General features: G+C 37.4%; 1 protein-coding gene across 1 annotated transcript; it reads left to right on the top strand.

Moving 5' to 3' along the window:
* The first annotated feature begins 428 nt into the window (after positions 1 to 428).
* Positions 429 to 24,707, top strand: LOC117321389. Its single transcript, XM_033875834.1, has 8 exons — positions 429 to 636; positions 3,358 to 3,583; positions 14,261 to 14,513; positions 15,501 to 15,625; positions 16,414 to 16,540; positions 17,355 to 17,540; positions 18,030 to 18,149; positions 18,358 to 24,707. The coding sequence occupies exons 1-8, from the start codon at positions 612 to 614 to the stop codon at positions 23,929 to 23,931; spliced, it is 6,636 nt and encodes a 2,211-aa protein (XP_033731725.1). The 5' UTR covers positions 429 to 611; the 3' UTR covers positions 23,932 to 24,707.
* The last annotated feature ends 3,275 nt before the right edge of the window (positions 24,708 to 27,982 follow it).

The raw sequence follows: 27,982 nt of genomic DNA, 5'->3' as shown, positions 1-27,982 counted from the left end.
CGCATATATCCTATAGTTCACAATTACTATTGTGGTGTTACGGTAATATTTAACGAGGTTGTTTCCTCTGCCTTAATGTCAAAATTATTTGTATGCTTGGTATAACATTATGAGTAGATGTTATACACAGAAAAAAATATTTACAAAGAAATTTGGTTGTAATATGGAAAATAATGTTTCCGACAACATCTTGGTTAACACGTTAGCATTAATAGGATAATTACGCCATGTTTATTCGTAAACGTGGTCAGTGCAGCCGGCTAGAATGCTCGCTGGTCGTAAACGTCGGTCATCTGACAGGTAGATTCTGACGAACAGGAACTACGAGGGTACTGATATTTAATGGTCATCTATGCACACGAGACAAGCAAGACGCAATATACTGTGACAAACGAGATCGATCATAATTCGGTGCAGGCCCAATGCTTTGTCTCGCTGTCGGCTGTGTTACGATAGCGATAGGTGTTGTTATCGAACGCACTGCGTAGTGGACGACGGGTCAGGATGTTAACGGTGGTCGTTTATGTCTTCAGAATGCTACGGAAATAGGCGATACGTGACTCCAGTGTGTGTTGTTATAGAGGAGTTTAATTTTTCGATTAATTTATATCATGGACCTGAAATCCATTTTGACAGGTAAGTTTCCATAAATATTCTATTTTACGATTAGTTACGAATATACATTGTATATTACGAAAATTGCTCCAGTGATTTCTCGCGTGCGATTATTAGTATGCTTAGGTGAATAAGGCTTGTTAGGTGTTATTACACATTTATTTAAACGTATTTTATTGTTTTAAATAAATCGATTGGGTACCAGATACACAAACTACATGTATTACAGATCTCATCCCTGCCATTTATGTTATTGAATATATTTTTTTTCTTTGTGTATGTTATAGTAGTTTAAGATGAAAAGGTGTTTTCTGTGTTGCGCCGGATCACTTTTGAGAAAGCCAAGAAATGTAATTCTTTAAACTGAATCCATTAACTTACCATGGACACAAAGTACAATTAAAACAATGCGAGTGTATCTAAGCGACTCATAAATTACTTTAATTAAAACATATTTTTATCTTTAACATAATATATTTTACAAATTACAATTGTTAGGTAATAATTTCTACAGGTAAGCATTTTCCTGAGGGTAAAACTGATCGTGACAAACATTCTGTGGAATTATACAGAATCTAGCGTATATTATTAATAGTATTACACGAACTTGTCACAAAACATTTATAACTGTAATTTGAGATTTGACACCGAAAAGTAATTTTATAACACAGAATGACCTTCTCGTCGGCATAATTTAGCGAATTAATCAGTGGAGTAAGCGGTGTGTGCAGATTTTCCACTACAGCGGTGTCAACTAATATTCATTCGTCATCTCAAGAACACAAAAATGAATAACTTAAATTCATAAAATTCATATACGAAATCTTTATTATATTCATGATATAATTTCTCTTTCCATTAAAATAAATTCAACGAAACAAAATGTTAAAATGCAAAGTCAGTTAAAAGCATTTAAGTAAGCCATAACGAATCATGGCTTTCATTTCTGATATATTTTGATTTTGTAGAAGGTAGCGACTGCGTTGGCTACAAGTAAACCAATGTTTTTTTGTTTTGTTTTGTTTTTTTAATTTTTTTTTGTTTATTTTTTTTGGGGGGGGGGGGGGGGGGGGGGGGGGGTAACTGGTTTTTGATCACGAGGAGAAGTGTATACAGAGAAACTGTCACAGGCGCTTGCCCCCCTACCAAGATATTCTTTCCGGGAGGCATCAATATAAAGAGATGACGTTGTCCTATGATGACTAGAACGACGCCATTTTTTTATGCTTATCTTAGAGTACACCATCAGCACTATATCGAAATGTGATAACATCGTACACATTTGTACTAAGCTTGAATACATTATCTACACAACATCCTATCATAATGACGTCATTCATGTTTATACTTACCTCGAGAAATAGAACCTTCGCCTATCCTGAGGGTGTGATGGAAAAACTCCAAACCGATGGTTGATTTTATACAGTTATTGACTTTGTCTAGGTTAACAATGCCTTGTATTAACCTAAACAAGAGTCTATAACTGTTTTGTTATATAAAGCGATTTTTTTTGCAAGATGAATTCTGAAATTAACACAAAAAGTATTAAAATAATCGATATCTGACAGAAAATATGATAACGTCATCCACATTTAAACTTACCCTGAGTAGATCCACTTCCACATCGTCAACATTTCACCTTCAAGTTTAGCGTGAAGTTCCGTTGCTCGAAAAGTTCAATTTTAACGAATCTTGGTATACAGTATGATCACATATCGGGTATCTCAACACACTGTTCATGATCCAGTGGCTATGGTCATTAGGGGATGCAGAGGATCTGGATTTTAAAGTTTTGTGTTTATCTCAATTAGTGTAAACGTATTAGTGTGTATCTAAAATATTGATCCAATGTAGTAGGGACGTCATACACCCTTTACATTACGTGGATTTTATCTCGGGTAAGAAACATTTTGAGGAATGATTATAATGCCTTAAGTGCTCCTTCTAATGACTTACAACTTAAGTCTTTTCAATCTACAACTCGGTAAATATTTCATGTTTCGATGAATTTTAACAATTACAAAATGTAGTAGTTTTGTGAAATAAACAGGATGATTCTAGCTACCACAGTGGCGTTCTTATTTTGAAACAAGAAATATAAAAAAGAAGATAAACGGCATAGTTTTAATGCCGATGAATATAACGTAAAACTGATAGTGAAAAACATTAACGAACTAAAGCGTTTTAGCACGAATAGCAAAATTATATCAGTTTTAATCATTTTTGGTAATAATAAAACTGCATTTGAGTCAGGAATATGATTTTATTAATGTGTCATTTAAAACGATAATCTACTTATTCAGCCTGCATTCAATCTTATCTTTGTTTCTTTTTTAACTGCATATCTGCATTTTGCACTTACCGCTACATTGACCAATCACATACTTCATCCTGACCAGTAACGCCACCTGTCGCGTCATATCCGGGACCAAAAGAAAATTATACGGCTATGCCGAAAAATGCATGATAATCTCGATTTTTGAGGAATATCACTATTTTTTTTATAATACTTTTATTCAATCTTACGATTACTCTTGCTTTGTTCAGTTAGCTCTTGAGAATGGGTTGATAAAGTCTACAAAGAAGCTGCGGTCATCTTTAACTACAGCAAAGGACAATTATGTATATATTTTTACATGCTATTAATTAGAATTAAGTTTTCTTGTTGGAACATCTAATGCTTATCTGTACTCGATATTGATTGCAAACTCATGTATATATTTCCTCCTTTTATTTTTACAGTGACACTTTTTCTGATATACTGTGCATGTGCGGATCGTGTGACTTATAAGAAGGTCTGCTACTACACAAACTGGTCCCAGTACCGACCCGACGTCGGAAAGTTCCTACCTAAGGATATCGACCCCTTTCTGTGCACGCACGTCATTTTTGCATTCGCAAAACTCGCCGGGAACCGGATAGTGGCTCGAGAGTGGAACGATGAAACGGTTCCGTGGAAGAAAGGCTTGTACGTATTATAACTGTAAACTAGTTACATAAATACTTTTTTTTTTATTTTTCACCTGGTGCCCAATATTTATACATTATCTCACGATAGTTATACTGACATTACTAATCCTTATTTAAACTTTAGATTAAATACATTTCTACCGTAATGACAAATCACAAGGTACTTTATAGCTGTGACTTATTTATCGGGTATTAAATTTAGCGCAGCACCGAAATGTAAACATTTGCTGGATATCTACCTGTAATGACCGCGAATACAGCGAAATTATATCGCTCGCGAATATTACTAATTATACAGTAGTGACTTTTTATAGGCTTATGTCAATCGGCCCATGATCTTTTAATTTAAAGGTCACAAAGCGAGAAAACATACCAATCTTGTACTTTTATATAGTGCATATATGTACACGATACATTATATGTAGCTTTAAATGTTATCTCGCACATAGCTGAGGTAAGCTGACTAATCTTTTGTAACTTCTAATTCCCAGATTGTGTATCATTGGAATATTCAGTATGTACGTCAAGAGACCTATAAGTCAGATAATTTATACTCGACCTACAAGTCAGATTAACTATAATCGACTCATAAGTAATAACAATAATAAAAAAAATATATATACTCGAGACGTAAGTGAAATGAGCTATGTATACTCCACCCATAAATCAGAACTGTTTGATTCCACCCTTATTCAGATAGGTTATACTCGGGCTATAAGTCGGATAAGTTATACTTAGTCTAAAATTTATTAGTCAGAAAAGTCCGACTCGACCTATTAATTAGATAAGTTAAACTTTAACTAATAGTCAGTTTATTATATTCGACCTATTCATGTATAACCGACCTATAAATCGGACAAGCTACAACGACCTATATCAATTACGATATACTCGAAAAATAAGAAAGGGACCCAAGGGCCCATCGTGGTCTACTTGTAAGATCTAGAGTATGAAAATGTCTGGTTACTTTAGGATGTCACACTGACACCAGTAGAACGTTTAATGACCGAATTATTTCGCTACACGTCTTCACGTCATCGTTGTAATACAGGAAATAGCACGTCCTTTGTTAGGGCTCTTACCGTGGTTCCTGTGTGTTTGTAGGAGATGACATTGGTAACGTCCAGGAACACAGGGACTTGAGAATTTGTTACAGTATTCATGTATTTGGACCTCCCCTAGTGTGTATAGCACATTTTCAGACGTTTTAGGGGCTAGGTAAAAATGACATCCTCGGTGATGATTATATACAGCTAATGAAGACCGGGGGTGTCATTTTTGCCGAATTTTAATCTAGCCCCCCAAAACGTCTGGAAATGTGCTATACACACTAGGAGAGGTCTAAATACATGTAGACTGTAACAGATTCTCAAGTCCCTGTGTCCAGGCACGGTAAAACCACTGTATACATTTGTATGATGGTGATATCTAGCAGCAAAGCTCATATGGAAAAGGGGGTCAAAAGTAATGCAAACAGTATTTATCACTAGAAAATTGATGGAATATAACTCTGCGGTAACGATTATTGGAGAGTGACAAAATGACGGATTAAATTATGTACAGTTACTATTATCGGAGAGTGTCCAGAAACGAACGATGGAATTACTCTATATTAACGATTATCGGAGTGCGTCCATGACTGATTGAATTACTCTATATTAACGATTATCGGAGTGTGTCCATCACTGATTGAATTACTCTATATTAACGATTATCGGAGTGCGTCCATGACTGATTGAATTACTCTATATTAACGATTATCGGAGTGTGTCCATCACTGATGGAATTACTCTATATTAACGATTACCGGAGTGCGTCCATGGCTGATTGAATTACTCTATATTAACGATTATCGGAGTGCGTCCATGACTGATTGAATTACTCTATATTAACGATTATCGGAGTGTGTCCATCACTGATGGAATTACTCTATATTAACGATTATCGGAGTGCGTCCATGACTGATTGAATTACTCTATATTAACGATTATCGGAGTGCGTCCATGACTGATTGAATTACTCTATATTAACGATTATCGGAGTGCGTCCATGACTGATTGAATTACTCTATATTAACGATTATCGGAGTGCGTCCATGACTGATTGAATTACTCTATATTAACGATTATCGGAGTGCGTCCATGACTGATTGAATTACTCTATATTAACGATTATCGGAGTGCGTCCATGACTGATTGAATTACTCTATATTAACGATTATCGGAGTGTGTCAAGAAACGATGGGATTAGTCAGTGTCAATCGTTATTGGAAAGTGCCCAGAAATGATGGAATATTACTGTACAATTACGAATATCGGAGAGTGCCAGGAAATTACGGAGTTACTTTTCTAAAATTACAGTAACGATTTGTTGAGAATGCCCCGAAATGAAGAAATTACTCTGTATTAACGATTATTTAAAGTGCCCCGAAATGACAGAATATTACTGTGCAATAATGATTAATGGAGAGTGCCCAGAAATGACGAAATCAGTCTGTGTCAACGACTATTCGATAGTACCCAAACATGACGTAATTACTTTAAATTAACAATTATCGGATAGTGCAAGAAACGACGGAATCAGTCTGTGTCAGCGGTTATTTGAGAGTGCCCAGAAATGCCGGAGTTACTGAACAACAACGATTTTTGGAGAGTGCCTAGAAATGACGGAATTACTGTACAGAAACGATAATTTGAGAGTGCCTAGAAATGACGGCCTTACTGAACGGCATCGATTATTGGAGAGTGCCCAAAAATTGTGGAATTACTGTACAGTAACGTTTATTGGAGAGTGCCCAGAAATTGTGAAATTACTGTACAGTAACGTTTATTGGAGAGTGCCCAGAAATTGCAGAATTACTGTTCAGTAACGTTTATTGGAGAGTGCACCAAAATGAAGAAATTGCTTAACAATGGAATTAAGATAGACAGAACAATTGATAAATGTGGCTACATAACGTGTTGACAACCAACTGCGCAAGACACGTATGCTTAAAACTTCAAATGACGCACACTACGTAGTGTAGCTATGGTATCCACAGCTGCGATGGACGAAGTGACACACTACGTAGTGTACACTAGCTATGGTATCCACAGTTGTGTCGGACGGAGTGACACACTACGTAGTGTAGCTATGGTAACCACAGTTGTGATGGACGGAGTGACACACTACGTAGTGTAGGTTTGGTATCCACAGTTGTGTCGGACGGAGTGACACACTACGTAGTGTAGGTTTGGTATCCACAGTTGTGTCGGACGGACGGAGTGACGCACTACGTAGTGTAGCTATGGTATCCACAGTTGTGACGGACGGAGTGACACACTACGTAGTGTAGGTTTGGTATCCACAGTTGTGACGGACGGAATGACACAATACGTAGTGTAGCTATGGTATCCACAGTTGTGATGGACGGAGTGACACATTACGTAGTTTAGCTATGGCATCCACAGTTGTGATGGACGCAGTGACACAATACGTAGTGTAGCTATGGTATCCACAGTTGTGTCGGACGGAGTGACATACTACGTAGTGTAGCTATGTTATCCACAGTTGTGTCGGACGTAGTGACGCACTACGTAGTGTAGCTATGGTATCCACAGTTGTCATGGACGGAGTGACACACTACGTAGTGTAGGTTTGGTATCCACAGTTGTCATGGACGGAGTGACACACTATGGAGTTTAGCTATGGTATCCACAGTTGTCATGGACGGAGTGACACACTACGTAGTGTAGCTATGGTAACCACAGTTGTGATGGACGGAGTAACACACTACGTAGTGTAGGTTTGGTATCCACAGTTGTGATGGACGGAGTGACATACTACGTAGTGTAGCTATGGTTTACACAGTTGTGATGGACGGAGTGACACACTACGTAGTGTAGGTTTGGTATCCACAGTTGTGATGGACGGAGTGACATACTACGTAGTGTAGCTTTGGTATCCACAGTTGTGACGGACGGACGGAGTGACGCACTACGTAGTGTAGCTATGGTATCCACAGTTGTGACGGACGGACGGAGTGACACACTACGTAGGGTAGCTATGGTATCCACAGTTGTGACGGACGGACGGAGTGACATACTACGTAGTGTAGCTATGGTAACCACAGTTGTGACGGACGGAGTGACGCACTACGTAGTGTAGCTATGGTATCCACAGTTGTGACGGACGGACGGAGTGACGCACTACGTAGTGTAGCTATGGTATCCACAGTTGTGACGGACGGACGGAGTGACATACTGTGTAGTGTAGCTATGGTAACCACAGTTGTGACGGACGGAGTGACATACTATGTAGTGTAGCTATGGTATCCACAGTTGTGACGGACGGACGGAGTGACATACTACGTAGTGTAGCTATGGTAACCACAGTTGTGACGGACGGAGTGACATACTACGTAGTGTAGCTATGGTATCCACAGTTGTGACGGACGGACGGAGTGACATACTATGTAGTGTAGCTATGGTATCCACAGTTGTGACGGACGGACGGAGTGACATACTATGTAGTGTAGCTATGGTATCCACAGTTGTGACGGACGGACGGAGTGACATACTACGTAGTGTAGCTATGGTAACCACAGTTGTGACGGACGGAGTGACATACTACATAGTGTAGCTATGGTATCCACAGTTGTGACGGACGGACGGAGTGACACACTATGGAGTTTAGCTATGGTAACCACAGTTGTGACGGACGGAGTGACGCACTACGTAGTGTAGCTATGGTATCCACAGTTGTGACGGACGGACGGAGTGACATACTATGTAGTGTAGCTATGGTATCCACAGTTGTGACGGACGGACGGAGTGACATACTATGTAGTGTAGCTATGGTAACCACAGTTGTGACGGGCGGAGTGACATACTATGTAGTGTAGCTATGGTATCCACAGTTGTGACAGACGGACGGAGTGACATACTACGTAGTGTAGCTATGGTATCCACAGTTGTGTCGGACGGACGGAGTGACGCACTACGTAGTGTAGCTATGGTAACCACAGTTGTGACGGACGGAGTGACATACTACGTAGTGTAGCTATGGTATCCACAGTTGTGATGGACGCAGTGACACACTTACCACCCCCACTCCTATAAAGAAACACATAAAACAAGCTGGATAATGTCTTGTGTCATTTACCTTAGGCGAGTGGCATATCAGATAATTCAGCTTGATGAACAGATCTGCTGTAACTCCATGGCCTTGTACAACCTCCTTGCAAATTATTTACATTTTATAAAAACAAGTTTTGGAGGTACGATGAACAGCTATGTGGCTAACAATAATACTGTACCTGGTGGCAAATATTAACGCTTTTTAAGTAAATTGATATTGTTCCTGTTTTAGATGGAATGATGAAGCATTGATATAATTTATTATTTATATAATTCAATGTGTCAATTAAATCTGCATCAGAAACTTTGATATCTATTCTGAAAGCTTCCCTTTGTTTTCGTAGCATGTAAATTTTGATAAAATAGCTGTGAAACTTCTCGCAAGAAAATAAACAAACTTATGCCTTTTCTGTTTTTTATTTTGGCGATATAACTCGGCTCGCGCACGGTTGATTCACGTTCTATTTTTAGAAACTTATTACATGTACATACTTTCGTTATGAATTATTGACGTAACTGTCTAGATTTAGAGGGAGTTACATGAAGACACATTCATAAGGGATTATAAAGTTGATTATAAGCTTTATATCTTTATATAAACAAAACCATAGAGTGGCTTTAACGTTCGACATTTCAAAGATGTATTCAGTTGACAGCATTGTCGTTAATTAGTTAACGAATATCAGTATATCAATACATTGTAAGCTGTCGCCATGGAAACGCCTCATGCATGCATATATGGCCACAAAGTGTATTACAGAGAACTGTATTCATCTTAACAGGATGCATATTGTAAACATACAGAGTATAACAACGTTTTGCAAAAACAAAAATACTGTATATATTACAGTGCACAGAATACATACTGTATAGTACAATGAATTACAGGAAAAAGCCAAATTGTAAATTATTACAGAAAGCATACTGTGTATAACAGTGTATAGAGAAAACATACTGTACATATATATGTATATTACAGTGTATACGGAAAACATACTGTATGTTATAATGTATACGGAAAACATACTGTATATTACAGTGGATACAGAAAAGATACTGTATATTACAGTGTATACAGAAAAGATACTGTATATTACAGTGTATACAGAAAAGATACTGTTTATTAGTGTATCCAGAAAACATACTGTATATTACAGTCTATACAGAAAAAATACTGTATATATTACAGTGTACAGAATACATAATGTATACTACAGTGTATACAGAAAACAAACTGTAGATACTGCAGTGTATACAGAAAACATTATTCTATTACAGTGTATACAGACAACGTTCTGTATATATAACAGTGTACAGAAAAGATACTATATATTACAGTGTATACATAAAACATACTGTATATTACAATGGATGCAAAAAACATTTGGCATGTTATAATGAATATTGAAAAGATACTGTATATTACAGGCTATACAGAAAAGATACTATATATTACAGTGTATATAGAAAACATACTGAATAATACAGTATATACAGAAAAGATACTTATATTACAGTGTATACAGAAAAGATACTATATATTACAGTGTATACAGAAAACATACTATATATTACAGTGTATACAGAAAAGATACTGTATATTACAGTGTATATAGAAAACATACTGAATAATACAGTGTATACAGAAAAGATACTATATATTACAGTGTATATAGAAAAGATACTATATATTACAGTGTATACAGAAAAGATACTGTATATTACAGTGTATATAGAAAACATACTGAATAATACAGTGTATACAGAAAAGATACTATATATTACAGTGTATACAGAAAAGATACTATATATTACAGTGTATATAGAAAAGATACTATATATTACAGTGTATACAGAAAAGATACTATATATTACAGTGTATACAGAAAAGATACTGTGTATTACAGTTTATACAGAAAACATACTGTATATTAAAGTGTATACAGAAAACATACTGTATATTACAGTGTATACAGAAAACATACTGTATATCACAGTGTATGCAGAAAACATACTGTATATTACAGTGTATACAGAAAACATACTGTATATTACAGTGTATACAGAAAACATTATTCTATTACAGTGTATACAGACAACGTACTGTATAAAACAGTGTATACAGAAAACATACTGTATATTACAGTGTATACGGAAAATATACTGTATATTACAGTGTATACAGAAAACTTACTGTATATTACAGTGTATACAGAAAAGATACTGTATATTACAGTGTATACAGAAAAGATACTGTATATTACAGTGTATACAGAAAACATAATGTATATTACAGTGTATACAGAAAACATACTGTATATTACAGTGTATACGGAAAATATACTGTATATTACAGTGTATACAGAAAACTTACTGTATATTACAGTGTATACAGAAAAGATACTGTATATTACAGTGTATACAGAAAACATTCTGTATATTACAGTGTATACAGAAAACATACTGTATAATACAGTGTATACAGAACACATACTGTATATTACAGTGTATACAGAAAACATAATGTATATTACAGTGTATACAGAAAACATACTGTATATTACAGTGTATACGGAAAATATACTGTATATTACAGTGTATACAGAAAACTTACTGTATATTACAGTGTATACAGAAAAGATACTGTATATTACAGTGTATACAGAAAACATTCTGTATATTACAGTGTATACAGAAAACATACTGTATAATACAGTGTATACAGAACACATACTGTATATTACAGTGTACACGGAAAAGATACTGTATATTACAGTGTATACAGAAAACATACTGTATAGTACAGTGTATACAGAAAACATACTGTATTTTACAGTGTATACAGAGAACCTACTGTATAATACAATGTATACAGAAAACATACTCTATATTTCAGTGTATACAGAAAACATACTGTATATTACAGTGTATACATAAAGCATACTGTATATTACAGTGCATACAGAAAACATACTGTATATTACAGTGTATACGGAAAGCATACTGTATATTACATTGTATACGGAAAACATACTGTATAATACAGTGTATAGAGAAAACATACTGTATATTAAAGTGTATACGGAAAACATACTGTATATTACATTGTATACGGAAAACATACTGTATAATACAGTGTATACAGAAAACATACTGTATATTACAGTGTATACAGAAAACATACTGTATATTACAGTGTATACAGAAAACATACTGTATAATACAGTGTATACAGAAAACATACTGTTATAAGACAACAGGCGTCTGTGTCAGGTTAGTATCTATAAAAATGTTAGCCCTATACTCCCACTTTATTAACAAGGTGTGACACTTGAAAATTATCGACGATGTATCGACTGTGATTAATTTATTGATGTGGCCTAGTGTCCTTGTCCCGGTAGTAACTGAGCCTGGGACACTGTATCGACTGTGATTAATTGATTGATGTGGCCTAGTGTCCTTGTCCCGGGTGTAACTGAGCCTGGGACACTGTATCGACTGTGATTAATTGATTGATGTGGCCTAGTGTCCTTGTCCCGGGTGTAACTGAGCCTGGGACACTGTATCGACTGTGATTAATTGATTGATGTGGCCTAGTGTCTTTGTCCCGGGTGTAACTGAGCCTGGGACACTGTATCGACTGTGATTAATTGATTGATGTGGCCTAGTGTCTTTGTCCCGGGTGTAACTGAGCCTGGGACACTGTATCGACTGTGATTAATTGATTGATGTGGCCTAGTGTCCTTGTCCCGGGTGTAACTGAGCCTGGGACACTGTATCGACTGTGATTAATTGATTGATGTGGCCTAGTGTCTTTGTCCCGGGTGTAACTGAGCCTGGGACACTGTATCGACTGTGGAACAGAAGTCAGCTATTTATCTTAGATCTGTTTTAAAACGACAGTCTGATTTGTCAACAATTATAGGTTATAGTTGTTGATGTTTTCATCCAGAAATCTTTTTATATTTATTCCAAAAAACATCAATACATATATAACACAAGAATACATGAAGACAAAGGAAGCATTGTTTACATAAAAAAAAGTAAGATAATAAAATATTTAGCCTTCAAAGGTTTTAAGTAATAAATTGTCTCATTGTTGTAATGGTGAACATTTCTAATCTGTAAGACATATTCTTACAGAGATAATTTCTGTGAGATTGAATAAAGTCTATTGTTATCAAAAATTTATATTTATGGTAACATACAATTAACTTTTCTACAATGAGCACAAGCATTGGACAATGACTTCTATAAAGTGAAGACAATTCTCAAGTTCAGTTATTTAATTTGAAAAATGGAAAGTAATTAAAACATACGGGAATACGAGACTGAAAACGCTTCTCTTATTTCACGTAGAGATATTTTTGAATGATTTTTCAATGAAACAATTATAGTTAATATTGTTCACAGAACTGTCGACCAGTCATACTGCGCTGTGCATGCCACGCTAAAATATATAGACAGTCGATGTATCGTCGTAGTCGGCTTTCAAGACCGCTTTGGATTTATTTTCTCGTCTTTAAACCTTTTTCATACGACTAAAATAAACATGCGTTTGTATTTAGGATCCTAACTCAAACATTACCTAAGCTTGTGTGATTTGATATCTTAGTCGGAGTGAACAAAAATTCAAAGTGAATATAACCTCACATTCTGTATATACCGATGTATGAATGAATGAATGAATTATTCATTAATGGTGTATACTCTATCTTGTTTATTCCTTATACAAATATCAACAAAGTTAAATTAAACGTACCCGAAGTTTGATCATCAAAGAGATCTCGGGCCATTGTTGTGTTACTTGTTTTGGACTTTCCTAAACTTGTCCAGGTGACCGATCGTGATGTTTCTGGACGTATATCACCCATGTGATCATTATATTGTTGAACGTGTTTGTCGTAAGATGGTCGTTAATTACACATAAAGTATGTACGGACGTGACGTGTCCAGCGAGGCATAAACAACCTCCAGGTGCTCGGCCATACACGGCATGGCGATTATTAACTCTTCGGACACCTGTTATTTCACACCTATGTTTATTGTATTATTAACCGAACACTTTGTTTAGGGGACAAAAATCTCAGAATTTAATGTTAGCTGTCTTTTCTCTCCCCCTTCTAAAACTTCCAACACTGATATATGGGGCACCTGTCATCTAAGTATAAATCTTTTACGTACATAATGTACCTGTATTGTATACATGTCTGCTAGTATTTACACGCTTACCTATTCTATATAAAATGATAGTATATTGCCATTGGTAGCATATCTAGCCAAGTTTCAGAAAAGTTCGCGGAAATTATAAATTTCCTCGTCTTTCAGTTTCCAATAACAAAGTTATACTTTCACATATACTGAAAAAAAAAAAATTTGACAGAACAGTAATAAAACTGGGATCAGCCCGCTGACCAGTACACGGGAACGGTACAGTAAATATTTTCAGAGGTCGTTAGTGCTCTTGGATAATATCTTACGTGATTCTCCATAATACAAAACTGATAATTAAATGCTTACATTTAGGGCGATTACAATAATTAATGTCTGTATTTTAGATATGAACATGTGACCGACCTGAAGAAAGTTAATCCAAAGTTGAAAGTATTACTTTCGGTTGGTGGATGGAATGCAGGCGGGAAACCTTTCTCAGATATGGCAGCAACCCAAACAGGGAGAAAAGAATTCGCTACGAGTACAGTAACTTTCCTCCGAAAGAGGTATTTTGATGGCCTCGATATTGACTGGGAATTCCCCGGGAGCAGAGGAGGTTCTCCCTATGATAGAGATAATCTTTCTCTTCTACTGAAGGTATGTCCTCTACATCAACACGTCACAGGGTTTGGTTTAAAAAGTGTAATCATTAATTATAAGATAATTAAGAACGGCGCCAAAGTGGAATTAAATCCTTCGATTGTTATTTTCCCCTCCAAATTGAAGAGTTATAAACAGCGTAATAACAAATGGTCACAATAGTTAGCTGGGAAAGTAGTTTACAGAATAGTATGAAAGAGAGCCATGCAGTATTGTTGGGGCACATTAATATAAATATAAGGGTTGAAAGGTAACTTGTCAGAAGTAAAATGAGTTGATAAGTGTTGGTTTCAGAATCAGAATTGGTTGATAAGTGTTGTTTCAGAATAAAATTGGTTTATTAATGTTGTTTCAGAATTGAAATGTGATGATAAGTGTTCTTTCAGAGGTAAAATGGATTGATAAATGTTTTTTTCAGAAGTGAAATGGGTTAATAAATGTTGTTTCAGAGGTAAAGTGGGTTGATAAGTCATGGTTTCAGAATTAGAATAAGTTGATAAGTGTTGTTTCAGAATAAAATTGGTTTATAAGTGTTGTTGCAAAAATTAAATGGGTTGAAAAGTATTGAATCGGAAGCAAAATGTGTTGGTAAGTGTTGTTTCAGAAGTAAAATGATTTAACTGTCGTTTTAGAATTAAAGTTGGTTAATAAGCGTTGTTTTAGAATTAAAATTGGTTGATAAGTGTTGTTTTAGAATTAAAGTTGGTTAATAAGCGTTGTTTTAGAATTAAAATTGGTTGATAAGTGTTGTTTTAGAATTAAAATTGGTTGATAAGTGTTGTTTTAGAAATAATATTGGTTGATAAGTGTTGGTTTCCAGAGACGTAAAATAAGTTGACTGGTGATCGACAGGGTGTGGTCAGTTAATTTTTAAGCAGGTAGTTTGCACTTATCCAACATTGCAATGCTACTATATTAAATTGTGTTTTTGTTACAATTTTCATCGAAAAAAAACATGCGTCTTATAGTTTGATTGGATTGTAGGAGGTCAGTACTGTATTTGAAAAGGAGGAGCGAGCTGTTGGACGGGATAAACTCCTGCTGTCTATTGCAGTGCCAGCCAGCCAGGATAAGATCGACTATGGGTACAAGGTGCCCGACGTGTCGTTGTGAGTGAAGTTTACATCCTTTACATGATACAGCTAAACGTTGACAACGATGAAGATGTCTATTCACGTTTAGCCCCAATTCGACGTATTTAGCCACTATTATTAATATTAACTTTACCCTTAGCTGTATGATTTAGACTATATTCTAATCTGGGCTAAGCATAAACATAATGATACTTATTAGATGTGGGAATAAGATATGTGTACCGAACAAAACAGAACTGTTAGCAGTTGTATAATTATTTTTATTATTTCGGCGACATATTTAATGTACATTAAGATTGAATTCAAACAATATCATGTTCACATGTTTAAAACTCGGCATAACGGGGGAAATATCGATCTTCGAATCGAATAGGGAAATAGACTGACAGTGTGATTGCTACGAGAACAGTGTGATGTAAGAGAGTGTGTCAACGTGGCAGCATAGATAGGTTTAGGAGAACCGCCACGCTTATCAGTATAGTAGTATACTGTAAAAGTGGAAATATTCGCGGTGTGGAAATTTTCGCTTATTTCGCTATCAGTAAATCTCCGCGAAAATTTCCACACGCGAATATATTAACACATAAAAATACTAAATATAAAAGATACAAGTTAGCGCAAAAATATCTTGACGGCGCGAAAATATCCACACCGCGAACACTTTGGAAGCTGGCTAAGCGAAAAATTCCACACGCGAAAATATCCACTTTTACAGAAGTTTGATTGTAAAAAGATAATACTATCTCAGTGCATATTCAATCATTTAAAGTATATATTGTGTATCTGTCCACTTCTGTTTTCAGGTACTGTGATATGATAAACGTGATGACATACAACTACCATGGAAGTTGGGAGAAAACTATTGGTCACCATAGCGCCCTCTTCAAACGAAACGAAGATACTACCGAATACCAGTCCAAACTAAATGTGGTGAGAGTTTGATGTTTATTTTCAGTAGTTAGTGATCATTTACTGTTATTTTCAGACAATGGATTTCAGACAACATATCAAGAAAAAACTTTGAACTTTGTCCTCGAACCAAAGCGGTTTGTATTCATGTTGGCATACCGCAAATTCGGATAGTTTTGACTAGATTACGGAAATCGTTAATTTATTTTAGCATATTTGAACTTGTACAAAGCGTGGTTCGTTTTATATCATTTGCTAATATTTCCAATTAAATATCCCCTTTTAACAAATCATCAGTTCTAATCTAAGTAGATTACGAACCGTCAGCAATATTGACTGTTCATGGCCCCGCTTTCTGTACAAAACTTTACATGCTCATTTTTTTCCTGTACAATACTGTTATTGCGGCCTTATTTTCTGTACAAAACTGTAAATGCGTCTCGTTTTCTTACAATACTCTCACCATGGCGACGACTCTTACCATATCAACGCTTATTATAGAAAACTATGAAAACAAATTTCCCTACAATATCGTTAACATGGCTACGGTTTCTGTAAAATACTGTTACCATTGCACGCGTTATGTAAATTACTATCACGTCGATTTCTGAACGCTCCTCTCATTTTGACCCCGATATATGTACAATACTCATGGACGACCCCGCTGTATAGTCATAATCCGTACTAGAACGTCGCTGGCCATACAATATGGTTATCATTGTTTACATACCCTGTCTAACACACCCTGTACCTGACGTTCTTTACAACATATATACCATTGTTCCTGAAATATCCACTGCCTACAATGTATTAACCATGATTACATCTTCTGTAGGCTTGGACGATGAACTATTGGATTCGCATGGGCGCAAAAGCCAGTAAACTCATCCTCGGGTTTCCACAGTTTGGTCGAGGGTATACTCTAAGCGATGCCAGCAAGAAAGCAGTCGGCGATCTTGCTAGCGGTGGAAGTGTCATCGGTTCTTATACGAAAGAAACTGGATTCTTGGCGTATTATGAGGTACGCTTTGTATTCATTCCGAATCCTTATTCATATTGTCTTGTATTCAAAGATCGTAAATTTTATTAGTGTTAACAGGCGGATACTCTGGGGAAACCGAAGAAAAGAAACAAATAGTTTACTTTAAATCATGATACAAAACAAGTATTATATGATATGTTAATAAGATTCAGCACAATTTAACCACGATACCGTCGTCAATACGAGACCAATCTTCCACGTAGTGGCAAACTTCAACCTTTACAACGACATGTAAAAAAGAACATTTCTGAGTATTCTAGTATTCTGTGTACAAGAAAAAATCTTTCCGAAGGTTCTTTTAAAGTCAATAAAAACTTTATAAAGACTGCTACAAAAACAATTTAAAAAAAAGGAAGTTATATCCGTAAATAGTTAGCCGTAAATACACAGAAACCATTAATGCTATGTGTTAAATATTGTCTTTTTGAATCTGTTCACTTTTGATTTGATTCGTGTATTCTTTTATAGATTTGCAAGATGCAAAAATATGGAGCAGTAGTGACCTGGGATGACGTACAAAAAGTTCCTCATCTCGTACTTGGAGATCAGTGGATCGGCTTTGATAATGAGCAAAGCATTAAAGAGAAGGTAACTAGGCTAAACGAAATTAAATCACGAAGTGTTTTGTTAAAGGGGCTTTCAGTATGAAAAACAGCATACAATAGAAACATTTTTCTAAAGCTTTTATTTTCTCAATATTCCTACATACCTGATAAACAATTGTTACTATCCTATGTATTTGGTTTTTGCTTTTTAAACTACATGCTTATTTGATTTAAATCCTTTTACTTTCAAGGTGAAGTGGTTCAAGAATTATAAGTTTGGCGGGATAATGGTATGGGCACTTGCATTGGACGACTTCAGAGGAGATCAATGTGGCGACGGGGAAACATACCCTATTTTACGGAGTATTGTCCGTGAGCTCAACAGAACTGACCCAGCAACAGATGCGCTCCAAACTTCGTCTAATATCATCTCTCCAGATTCAACACATCCAGTAACTTCCGACAAAACATCTCCTGATATCCTCGCTCCAGAATCAACACATGTAGTAACTTCCGAAAAAATATCTTCTGACAGTGTCGCACCAGATTCAGCACACCGGGTCAGCTCGAACATAGTCCAGATTGAGACCGTAGGTCAAACAGATACATTGCAAGGTGCTCCACTCGTGGGAACGTCATCTATACAGGGCAAATCTCTTTTGAAGAATGCGAAAGATCAAAGCAGCCTAGTGACCAAGACAGGACAAAATAATCCAGAAGGTGGAATGAAAGTCCGTAATCGTAAAAAGGATGTGAAAACAACAGTTGTAAGCGATCCTAAAATCGAGGTATTAAGTGATGCTATAATAAGTCCAAATAAAAAGGTAGTGAAAAAAGTGGTATCCAGCGAGGGAGATAAACTGTTAAAGTCATCTTCAATGCATACAGAGCCGTTAATTAAAGTAAATTCAAAGAAACCTGTAAATCATCCACAAGATCAAAAATCGAACGCGAAAGCCCAAATACTACCAATTACACAAGTTGAAAAGGTGAAACCCGTTGGAAAAAATACAAATAGTAATAAAGCGCCAATTCCGATTGTAACGGGTACAGTTCTAAGCGATTCATTCACACGGGTAGTCAAAGGTCGTAAGAATATCATCGGAAAAGCTAAAGTTCTAGACGAGCTAAAGACAGCTTCGGACAAAAGCACTTTAAAATCTAATGCAAAACAAACAAAGTCTGTGATTAAAGATACAGATCAGACGGTTCCACTGATGAAAGCGGTAGTTAAAACCAAATCCGCTGATTTGAAGGACGATAACAGGATTGTTGGAACACAATCTGGGAAAATCATGAAGAAAGTGAAAACCTCAAACCCAAAAGATGGCGGTGCACGTCTTAGCTCTTCTATATTAACAAAAGGAAAGGACGCGAGAAAATTAGCAAATTCAGTTTCCCCGGGGACGCCACCTGTATTCAGCCCCCCTGATATGAACGATCTCCAGCTATCATCCAGCCAGTCTGGAGCTGCAGTTTTGACAGGGAAACAAACTTCCCTTGAAAATCTCAAAGATAAAACACAAAATGTCCCGGTCAATCAAGCTGATATATCAGCTAAAAAAGTTGCTACAACAGATAAAAAAAACGATGCTACGCCAAATAAAAACCCCTCAAATGTACCCTATAACAATCCAAATACTGAACAAATAATAACAACTCCTAGTACCGCAACTGGTGCTCCATCTGGTAAGATGCAGTCGGGAACGAAAAGAACAAAACAAAACATGTCTCCATCAACAAAACAGACCAGAAAAAACAAAGACAGTAAAACTCAGTCGAAACCCGGAAATGAAGAAATTAATACCGAGGAAAATTCTAAATTTACATCTAGAAAATTGCTTCAAATGATTGACACGAGTGATAGTGACGGAGGAAATGGCGGTGGACTTGGAGGTATGATTAATTCGTTATTCGGAATGATGTCTGGCTTAACACGAAGTGGAAACGGTAGACAAAGACCACAGGAACCACGGCGTTCTACAGTCACTGATAATCCCTTATCATTTAACACAGGATCAAACGATATTCGAAATGAAAACCGTATAGCCCGACAAAGACAGCGAATGCGAAACGTCAGGCGAGACCGTCCATCTACTTCTCGAGATCGCCCAGTGGCTGCAATCAATAACAGGGATAATGCGATTGGCTCAATAGATCGCCTTAGAAATACAAGAGATCGCTCTTTAAGTAGAAATGGAAGAGAAAGATCAATCGCTGTAGATCGCGCAGGAAGTATTCCTAATCGATCAAATCAATTTCCGGTTGATACCCTTGTCGACGTCAGTCCTCTGCCTCCAACTGCGAATCCTTTCGATATCATCGAGATACAAGATCGGAGACTAAGAGGAGGAAGAGCTTCGATTCCAAGGGGTACACGAACTGTGGGAGTTCAGGAAAGATTTCGAGGAAGACCTATGGAGGACACACGAACACCACAGGAAAGGGCACTAGATGCGATGATTTTATCTGAACAGTTACCAGACCCCGGATCGCTAGATTCACAAAACAGAATTCGTTCAATGGCAAGAGAGCAGTTAAGAAATGAAGCGGAGCTTCTTCTTACAAGAGATCAATTGGGCACAAATGACCCATTTCAGAGAGACGTACTGCAAACACAGATCAGAGACCCGGCACTCATACGCTCTCGAGAACCGGGATTAGTGGAAACCTTGCGACGGCGTATATCAGATACAGGGCGTTCCCGTGGAAATTCAGGAGTGGCGACCAACATTCAGACCACTGAAAGAGGTCGTGGACGTGCCCAGGCTGATGCAAGGCTAGCTAACGGTGGTAGATTTCAAAGTTCTGAAGCAACTCGTTTGTCAAGAAATTCGAATCTAAGACGAAACATTGCAGTAGATTCTTTTAATAATAGGAACCGCATGGCGGAAGGACAAAGAGGTGTCCAAAGAAGTGGTTCTCGTTCAAGGACAGCAATTGGACTTCAAGGATCTGGCACAGACCGACAAAATCCTGCAGAAGGGGCACAACGAACCACTATAGGTGTTCAAAATTCAGGTGTATCAGGAAATGATCGTCAACGCAGTGTGATTGGCATTCAGGGTCCTGGAAGGGATCGTCAACGTAACCCTGTAGGAATTCAAAACATAGCACCAACCAGACGACGAACAGCAGTAGGCGTGAATGATGCAGGAAATGAGCGCCAGCGAACAGCGATTGGAGTTCAAAATGTAGGTAGTGATCGCCAAAGAGTGGGTGTAGGGGCTGAAAGTCGTGATCGTCAAAGAATAGCAGCAAGTATACTTGGCACAGGAAATAATCGTCAGCGAACGCCAATTTCAGTCCAAAGTACAGGGACCGGACCCGACCGCCGAGCTACAGGGGTTCAAAGCGTAGGTGCAAGTCGACAGCGTACAATTGTAGGAGTTCAGGCTGTAGGCAGCGACCGTCAACGACCAGCAGTTGGTGTTCTAAATGCTGATCGTCAAAGGGCAATATTAAATGGTCAAACTGTCGGTAATGACCGTCAACGGATGCCAGTAGGAGTATCAACTCTATCAGTACAAAATGGAAGAAGCAGCCGTCCACGGCCAGGAATAGGAGTTCAAGGGCAATCAATTGATAGGCAAAGAACAGCGATTGGAGTTGCAAATGCTGATCGTCAAAGAACTGTAATTGGCGTCCAACGTTTAAGTAACGATCGTCAACGGACGTCAGTGGGGATTCAGGGTTTAGAGGTTGATCGTCAAAGACCATCCATAGGAGTTCAAAGCAGTGATAGGCAGAGAACAACAGTTGGTATTCAACGCGCTGGAAACGACCGCCAACGAACATCAGTAGAACGGACACCTGTTGGCATTCAAGAGGTCGATCGTCAAAGACCATCGATCGGCGTTCAAGGTAGTGATCGACAAAGAGTATCGATCGGTGTTCAACGCGCTGGAAGTGACCGTCAACGCACACAAACAGGAGAACGGACACCAGTGGGAATTCAAAGTTTGGAGGTAGACCGCCAAAGACCATCCATAGGAGTTCAAAGCAATGACAGGCAAAGACCATCCATTGGTATTTCACGCACTGGAAACGACCGACAACGGACACCAGTTGGAATTCAAGAGGTCGACCGCCAAAGACCATCAATAGGCGTTCAAAGTAGTGATCGGCAAAGAACAGTGATCGGCGTTCAACGCGCTGGAAACGACCGACAACGGACACTAGTTGGAATTCAAGAGGTCGACCGCCAAAGACCATCGATAGGCGTTCAAAATAGTGATCGGCAAAGAACAGTGATTAGCGTTCAACGCGCTGGAAACGACCGACAACGGACACCAGTTGGAATTCAAGAGGTCGACCGCCAAAGACCATCAATAGGCGTTCAAAGTAGTGATCGACAAAGAACAGTGATCGGCGTTCAACGCGCTGGAAACGACCGACAAACGATTGGTGTACAACGTTCAGGTAATGGACGTCAACGAACATCTGTAGGCATTCAAAGTTCGGTAACCGATCGTCAGAATCCATCGATAGGCGTTAAAAATAGTGATCGCCAAAGAACAGCAATAAGTGTTCAACGTTCAGGAAATGACCGACAACGATTATCAGTTGGAGTTCAAGGAACGACCAACCCGAGAATAGCTGTCGGTGTGGATGAAGCTGGTCGGCAAAGGACATCAATTGGCGTCGGTGTTCAACGTCCAGGAAATGAACGACAACGGACAGCTATAGAAATTCAAAGTCCTGTGAATTCCCTTCCACGAACGGCAGTTGGCATTCAACCATCAGCGGATATCCTTGAGCGATCTAGAGTTAATACAGGAATAACAGCTGCAAGTAATCGACGAGCCATAGCTACGAATTCAATAAGTGGAAGTATAAACGACCTTCAGTCGACAATAGCTCAAAATGCAATATTAAAAAGCGAACGCAGTAGCCTGAATACTATAACTGGGGGCAACAATCAAGAGACAAATCGAATAATTGGTATTTCTGGAAGTGTTTGGAAAACGATTCCTGAAACTCCAGTTAATCCCGGCAATGGGGCCAGACCAGTTGCTTTAGTAAGCCCATCAGAAAATCGTAACGCTATCGAAAAAACCATCGAAGAACTATTAGCTCAGATGAATGCGCAACAACCACCTACAGTTGTTGAAAATGTAAGACCAACGATTGCGATAACACCGACAAAGCCATCGCAAGATTCATCTTTACGCATTGTTCCCTTAAACAATTTTGACAATTTATTACTTAATAGTTTGCCTCAGGGACCACCGATACAGATAGTGAATGAAACCGAAAGGCAACCACCAGTAATAGGTGTAGCAGGTATTGAAAACTCTATCGGGGCATCGAATGCAATAGATCTTATTAACAGTCTAGCAGCAAATAGAATGTCAATGCCAGACAGTCCAATGGCAAATAGCCTTATGGCTGAAAATCTTTTGGCAGCAGTTGCGGCATCGCAACCAAGCCCTACTATTGATGTAGTCAATAAACCAATTTTGTTAGAAATACAACCACAGATACTCCCTACTGAACCAACATTGAACAAGGACATCACCGACGTTTTAGTACAACTGTTGCGAGACAATCTTTTAAACCAAAATGCCCCTCATCAAACAAGGCCCGTTGTTAAACCAGCTACGCCTGCACTAACAACGCCACCACCGTTTAAACAAGATGCTATGCAGACACCTAATCAAGTGTTAGTTTCAACAGGCGAGAAACCGAAAAATTTCCCATCGCTTCCACCAACTCCTCGTAGACAAGCTCCTACTCTGGCTACAAATGAAACAGTTGTAGCAAACAAGAGACCACAAAAAGGACTTTCAAAAGCAGATGTTCTTTGGAAATGGGAAGCATAAACTCACTTTTCATATATCTGATAATCGTCATACATGTCATAGTACAAGTACATCATATATTCATTATTCTAATCAATCATTTAACTGTAACATATAAGGACACGGATTTATATTTATTTATACTCTATTTAAACTTGAGCGGTAACGCCGTTGGGATTACAATATATATACACGTTTTTATTTCTCATTTTGTTTCTACACAGTTGTTGACATGTGCTCTATCATTTTCAATCCACAGTATAATTGATATTGTATACATCCTTCCAGTGTGTATTTTTATCCGTTCTCTCGATTTTATAGTTGTTTGTTCTTCTCCTCTGTCCGTGTCGTGCTCTTTATCATACTGTATTCCAACCTTGCAAATAAAATGCGGTCATATAGAGTGCATATTATACGATGCACACTACTGTGAGCGATATGTCTACGATGTAAACATGAGCTACTGTGACAGACGTTTTGTACGTTCCACAGTTAGTATCATCTGTAATGTTTACAAATCAACTTTACTTGTTAGGTATCTCTGTATGGTGTTATCTTTGACGTCGAATGAAGCGGTGCTCTGTATTGAGGCTAGGTGACACTGTTCCCTTTTTATGTTTTCATCTGTTTTTGTGTTATTGGATTCGATGTTATTTAACTGAATTAAGCGGACAGTTCTGTCAGTAGGTAGGCATTACCAGACTTGATAATAAGCTTTATTAATTAACTGCTGCACACCTAGATAACCCACAAGTAGTGAGTAATTGTATTTGAAAATAAAAAAAAAATATTATGTCTAAGTTCTTGTTTGTCTTTCCGGCCTCCAAGGGAAAGATATATTGAAAATTCAAAACATATAGATCTAGTATAATCTCAGATAATCTAAGTTTACACAGACACGGAACAAGCACGATTCCACTATTCTAACATGGATTTGTAACGTTTTTATATTGTTAGAGGCCAATGTCTGACGTGACTAAAGATACGTGTTTATAATGTTGGAGATCCATGTCTGACGTGACTAAAATCATGTGTTTATAATGTTGGAAATCCATGTCTGACGTTACTAAAGACACATGTTTATATTGTTGGAGACCAATCTCTGACGTGACTTAAAATATGTGTTTCAATTGTTGGAGACCAATGTCTGACGTGACTAAAAACATGTGTTTATTTTGTTGGAGACCAATGTCTGACGTTACAAAAGACATGTTTATAATGTTGGGAGACCTGTCTGACGTTACTAAAGACACGTGTTTATATTATTGGATACCAGTATCTGATGTGACTAAAGACACGTGTTTATATTATTGGAGGTCCATGTCTGATGTGACTTAAGACGTGTTTAAATTGTTGGAGACCTATGTCTGACATTACTAAAGACACATGTTTATATTGTTGGATACCAGTATCTGATGTGACTAAAGACACGTGTTTATACTGTTGGAGATCAATGCCTTATGTACCCACGGTACTGTAAAGACTCGTGTTTAGATTGCTGGAGACCAATACTTCAAGGTGACGTAAGAAGTCTTTTTTGGTCACTGACGCATCATGTGACTAAAGGCATGTGTCTAATAAGGTCGAGTACCATGATATGGCTAAAGACATGTAAAGACTTCATCTGACATCAAAAGAGGGAAACTATTGCAGGTTTTACAAATTAAGTTAATGTTATTCAACAGTAATTTTCCAAACAAATTGACTTTTATTCGATTTCTTTATTTCTAAAACATTTTAACTGTTAGTCGGAACGGTGGAAATCAATATTTAGGTGTTCCATTATTCATATGTTTTCTCATTTCATTATATGGGTTAACCTCAAATTCAAAATATGACCTTTATACAAAAACCTGCATGTTGACCTAAGGCTAAGCCATATATTCCAATTACAGACCGTCTCGACATCAAGATTCACACATTAAAAAATACCAGCATTCGACATACATATTATTATAAAGAACTAAGAAGGTGTGTCCGGAATGTGAAAATAAATACAACTGGATCACTGACGAGTTGTTGTGGGCCCTGCAATACATTACTTCTTTGATATATATGCTTCAAATATACTAATAAGAACATTATATGATATTATGGCAAAGGGAATCAATGAGGTATCTTACTAACCTTTTTTTCAGAAGTGATGCACGTGATGTTCAACCAAATTTAATAAAATGACCTTGACCATAGGAACTTTTAAAACCCTTATTTGCATATCACCGTGTTTTCTCATGTGAATTGTCAAAAAATTTCGCGCTCCGTAAGGGTCTCATGTGATGCATTTATGAGAGCATAAACTCAGCTGTATTTTTAGTAAGAGTAACCTTGGCCATAGAAAGGCTGTGAACCCTTCATATTCAATTGTATTTCACAGTTCATGGCCATGTGAAATATCAGAAAATTCAAAATTCTGTAAGGGCCTTAAATGATGTATTTTTCACTGTTATAGTATACACCTAGTTCTTATTTTAACAGCGACACTGAACTTGAACTTAGGGAGGTTTAAACCCCTGTTGCATGCCTGCATTTGACAGTTTGACCTTCTGTAGGGGACGTTGATTTTTGAAAGTATACATTCTCTGTTTAGTAACAGTGACCTTGACCTTGGCCTTGACATGATTGACTATTTAAAACCTTCAAGCGCGTTTCGCAGTGTACCATCATGTGAAATTTCAGAAGGTTTGGCGCATCGTGAATGAGATTTCAATAATGTAATTTTCTAAATTAATTTTAGGTCAGCAACATCGTTCTTAAACTTGACATAATGCCATTTAAACTCCCTATTGTACATCTGATTTCAGTGTATCATTATGTGAGATATTGTATTTTGTATTTTGCGACATGACATTCTCAGTTATTTCACAGTTACTTTATCCTTGACCTGAGCGTTAGGGTATTTTAAAACCCCTATTGTACATCTGCACAACACAGGTGAACACAATGTTAAGGTTCAAAAAGTTCGCCTTTACAATTTAAAATTCGTCTTCTATAGACGACGAATATGTTGACGCAATGAATCGGTGAATGAACACCACTAGGGTGTTGAGTAAATACGGACGGACATATGGACGGACCCTATCATTAATATAGGGGAACTGCATTGTATGGCCCCTATCAAATTTTAAGTAGGGAGAAATTGGGGTCAGCTGACATATTCTACGGAACGATTAGTTCAATACAGGATACGTGAATACAAAATGTATGAAAGATAGTACAAATAACATCATGAAGTTAATGTACTCAACATATACAAATATTCCCCTTTAATCGCAAATGCAGTTCAAATCGCACATAATCAGATTTATAATGTCTTCATTGATACACACATTTCCAACAATATTTTCCCGTGGTAAAAGAACAATATCATGCTTTTGAAGACACATCCAAAACTGATTAAGGGAACAACCAACCAATTGAAAAAATATATTTTTGAAACAGCCCCTGTGTATAGAACGTTGAGCCAAGGATAAAATGTCTGGCAGCCACTGATTGGCCAGTATGTTATGAAGTGAGAAAATAGATATGTAGACTGATAGGTAACTATCAATCAGAAATGTTGATATAAATTTCGTAAGTCCGATTGGTTTTTTTCCCAAAAGTTCACGTAATAATAGTAAACAGGTAAACATTTACGATTTTTGAGAATTTTTACTGCGAAATTCACCTATTTTCAAAATGGCTACCCTGGAGAAAATTTGAGCTGAAGGACCCAACTTTTTTTTTTGATTAGGTGTTATATCAGACCCTAAACTTTTGTTATAAACCATAATCGTCATATTCAATTCAAGAATTTGAATGAAATAATCCAAAACGTTAACACTAAAGTCTATGGGAAAACAATTGGTTGGTTGGTCTCTTTAGCGAGCTACCGCATATGACATTTTGTGCCATGTAGCGTCCCTGGAAACCAGATGATGGGACCGACTAGCACATTTTCGGACGGGATTCTCATCTTGGAGGCATTGTAGAAGAATTTAGAGAGAAATTGAGATTCAGGGGGGATTGATGATGAAAATATGACACATGTAGTGTTACAAGGAGGACCATAGACCGGACAGATACGGACGTAAAT

This window comes from Pecten maximus, chromosome 2, assembly GCF_902652985.1.
Source record: "Pecten maximus chromosome 2, xPecMax1.1, whole genome shotgun sequence".
Lineage (NCBI taxonomy): Eukaryota > Metazoa > Mollusca > Bivalvia > Pectinida > Pectinidae > Pecten > Pecten maximus.
Note: the sequence above shows the minus strand (reverse complement) of the source record. Positions and strands in the feature narration are given on the sequence as shown.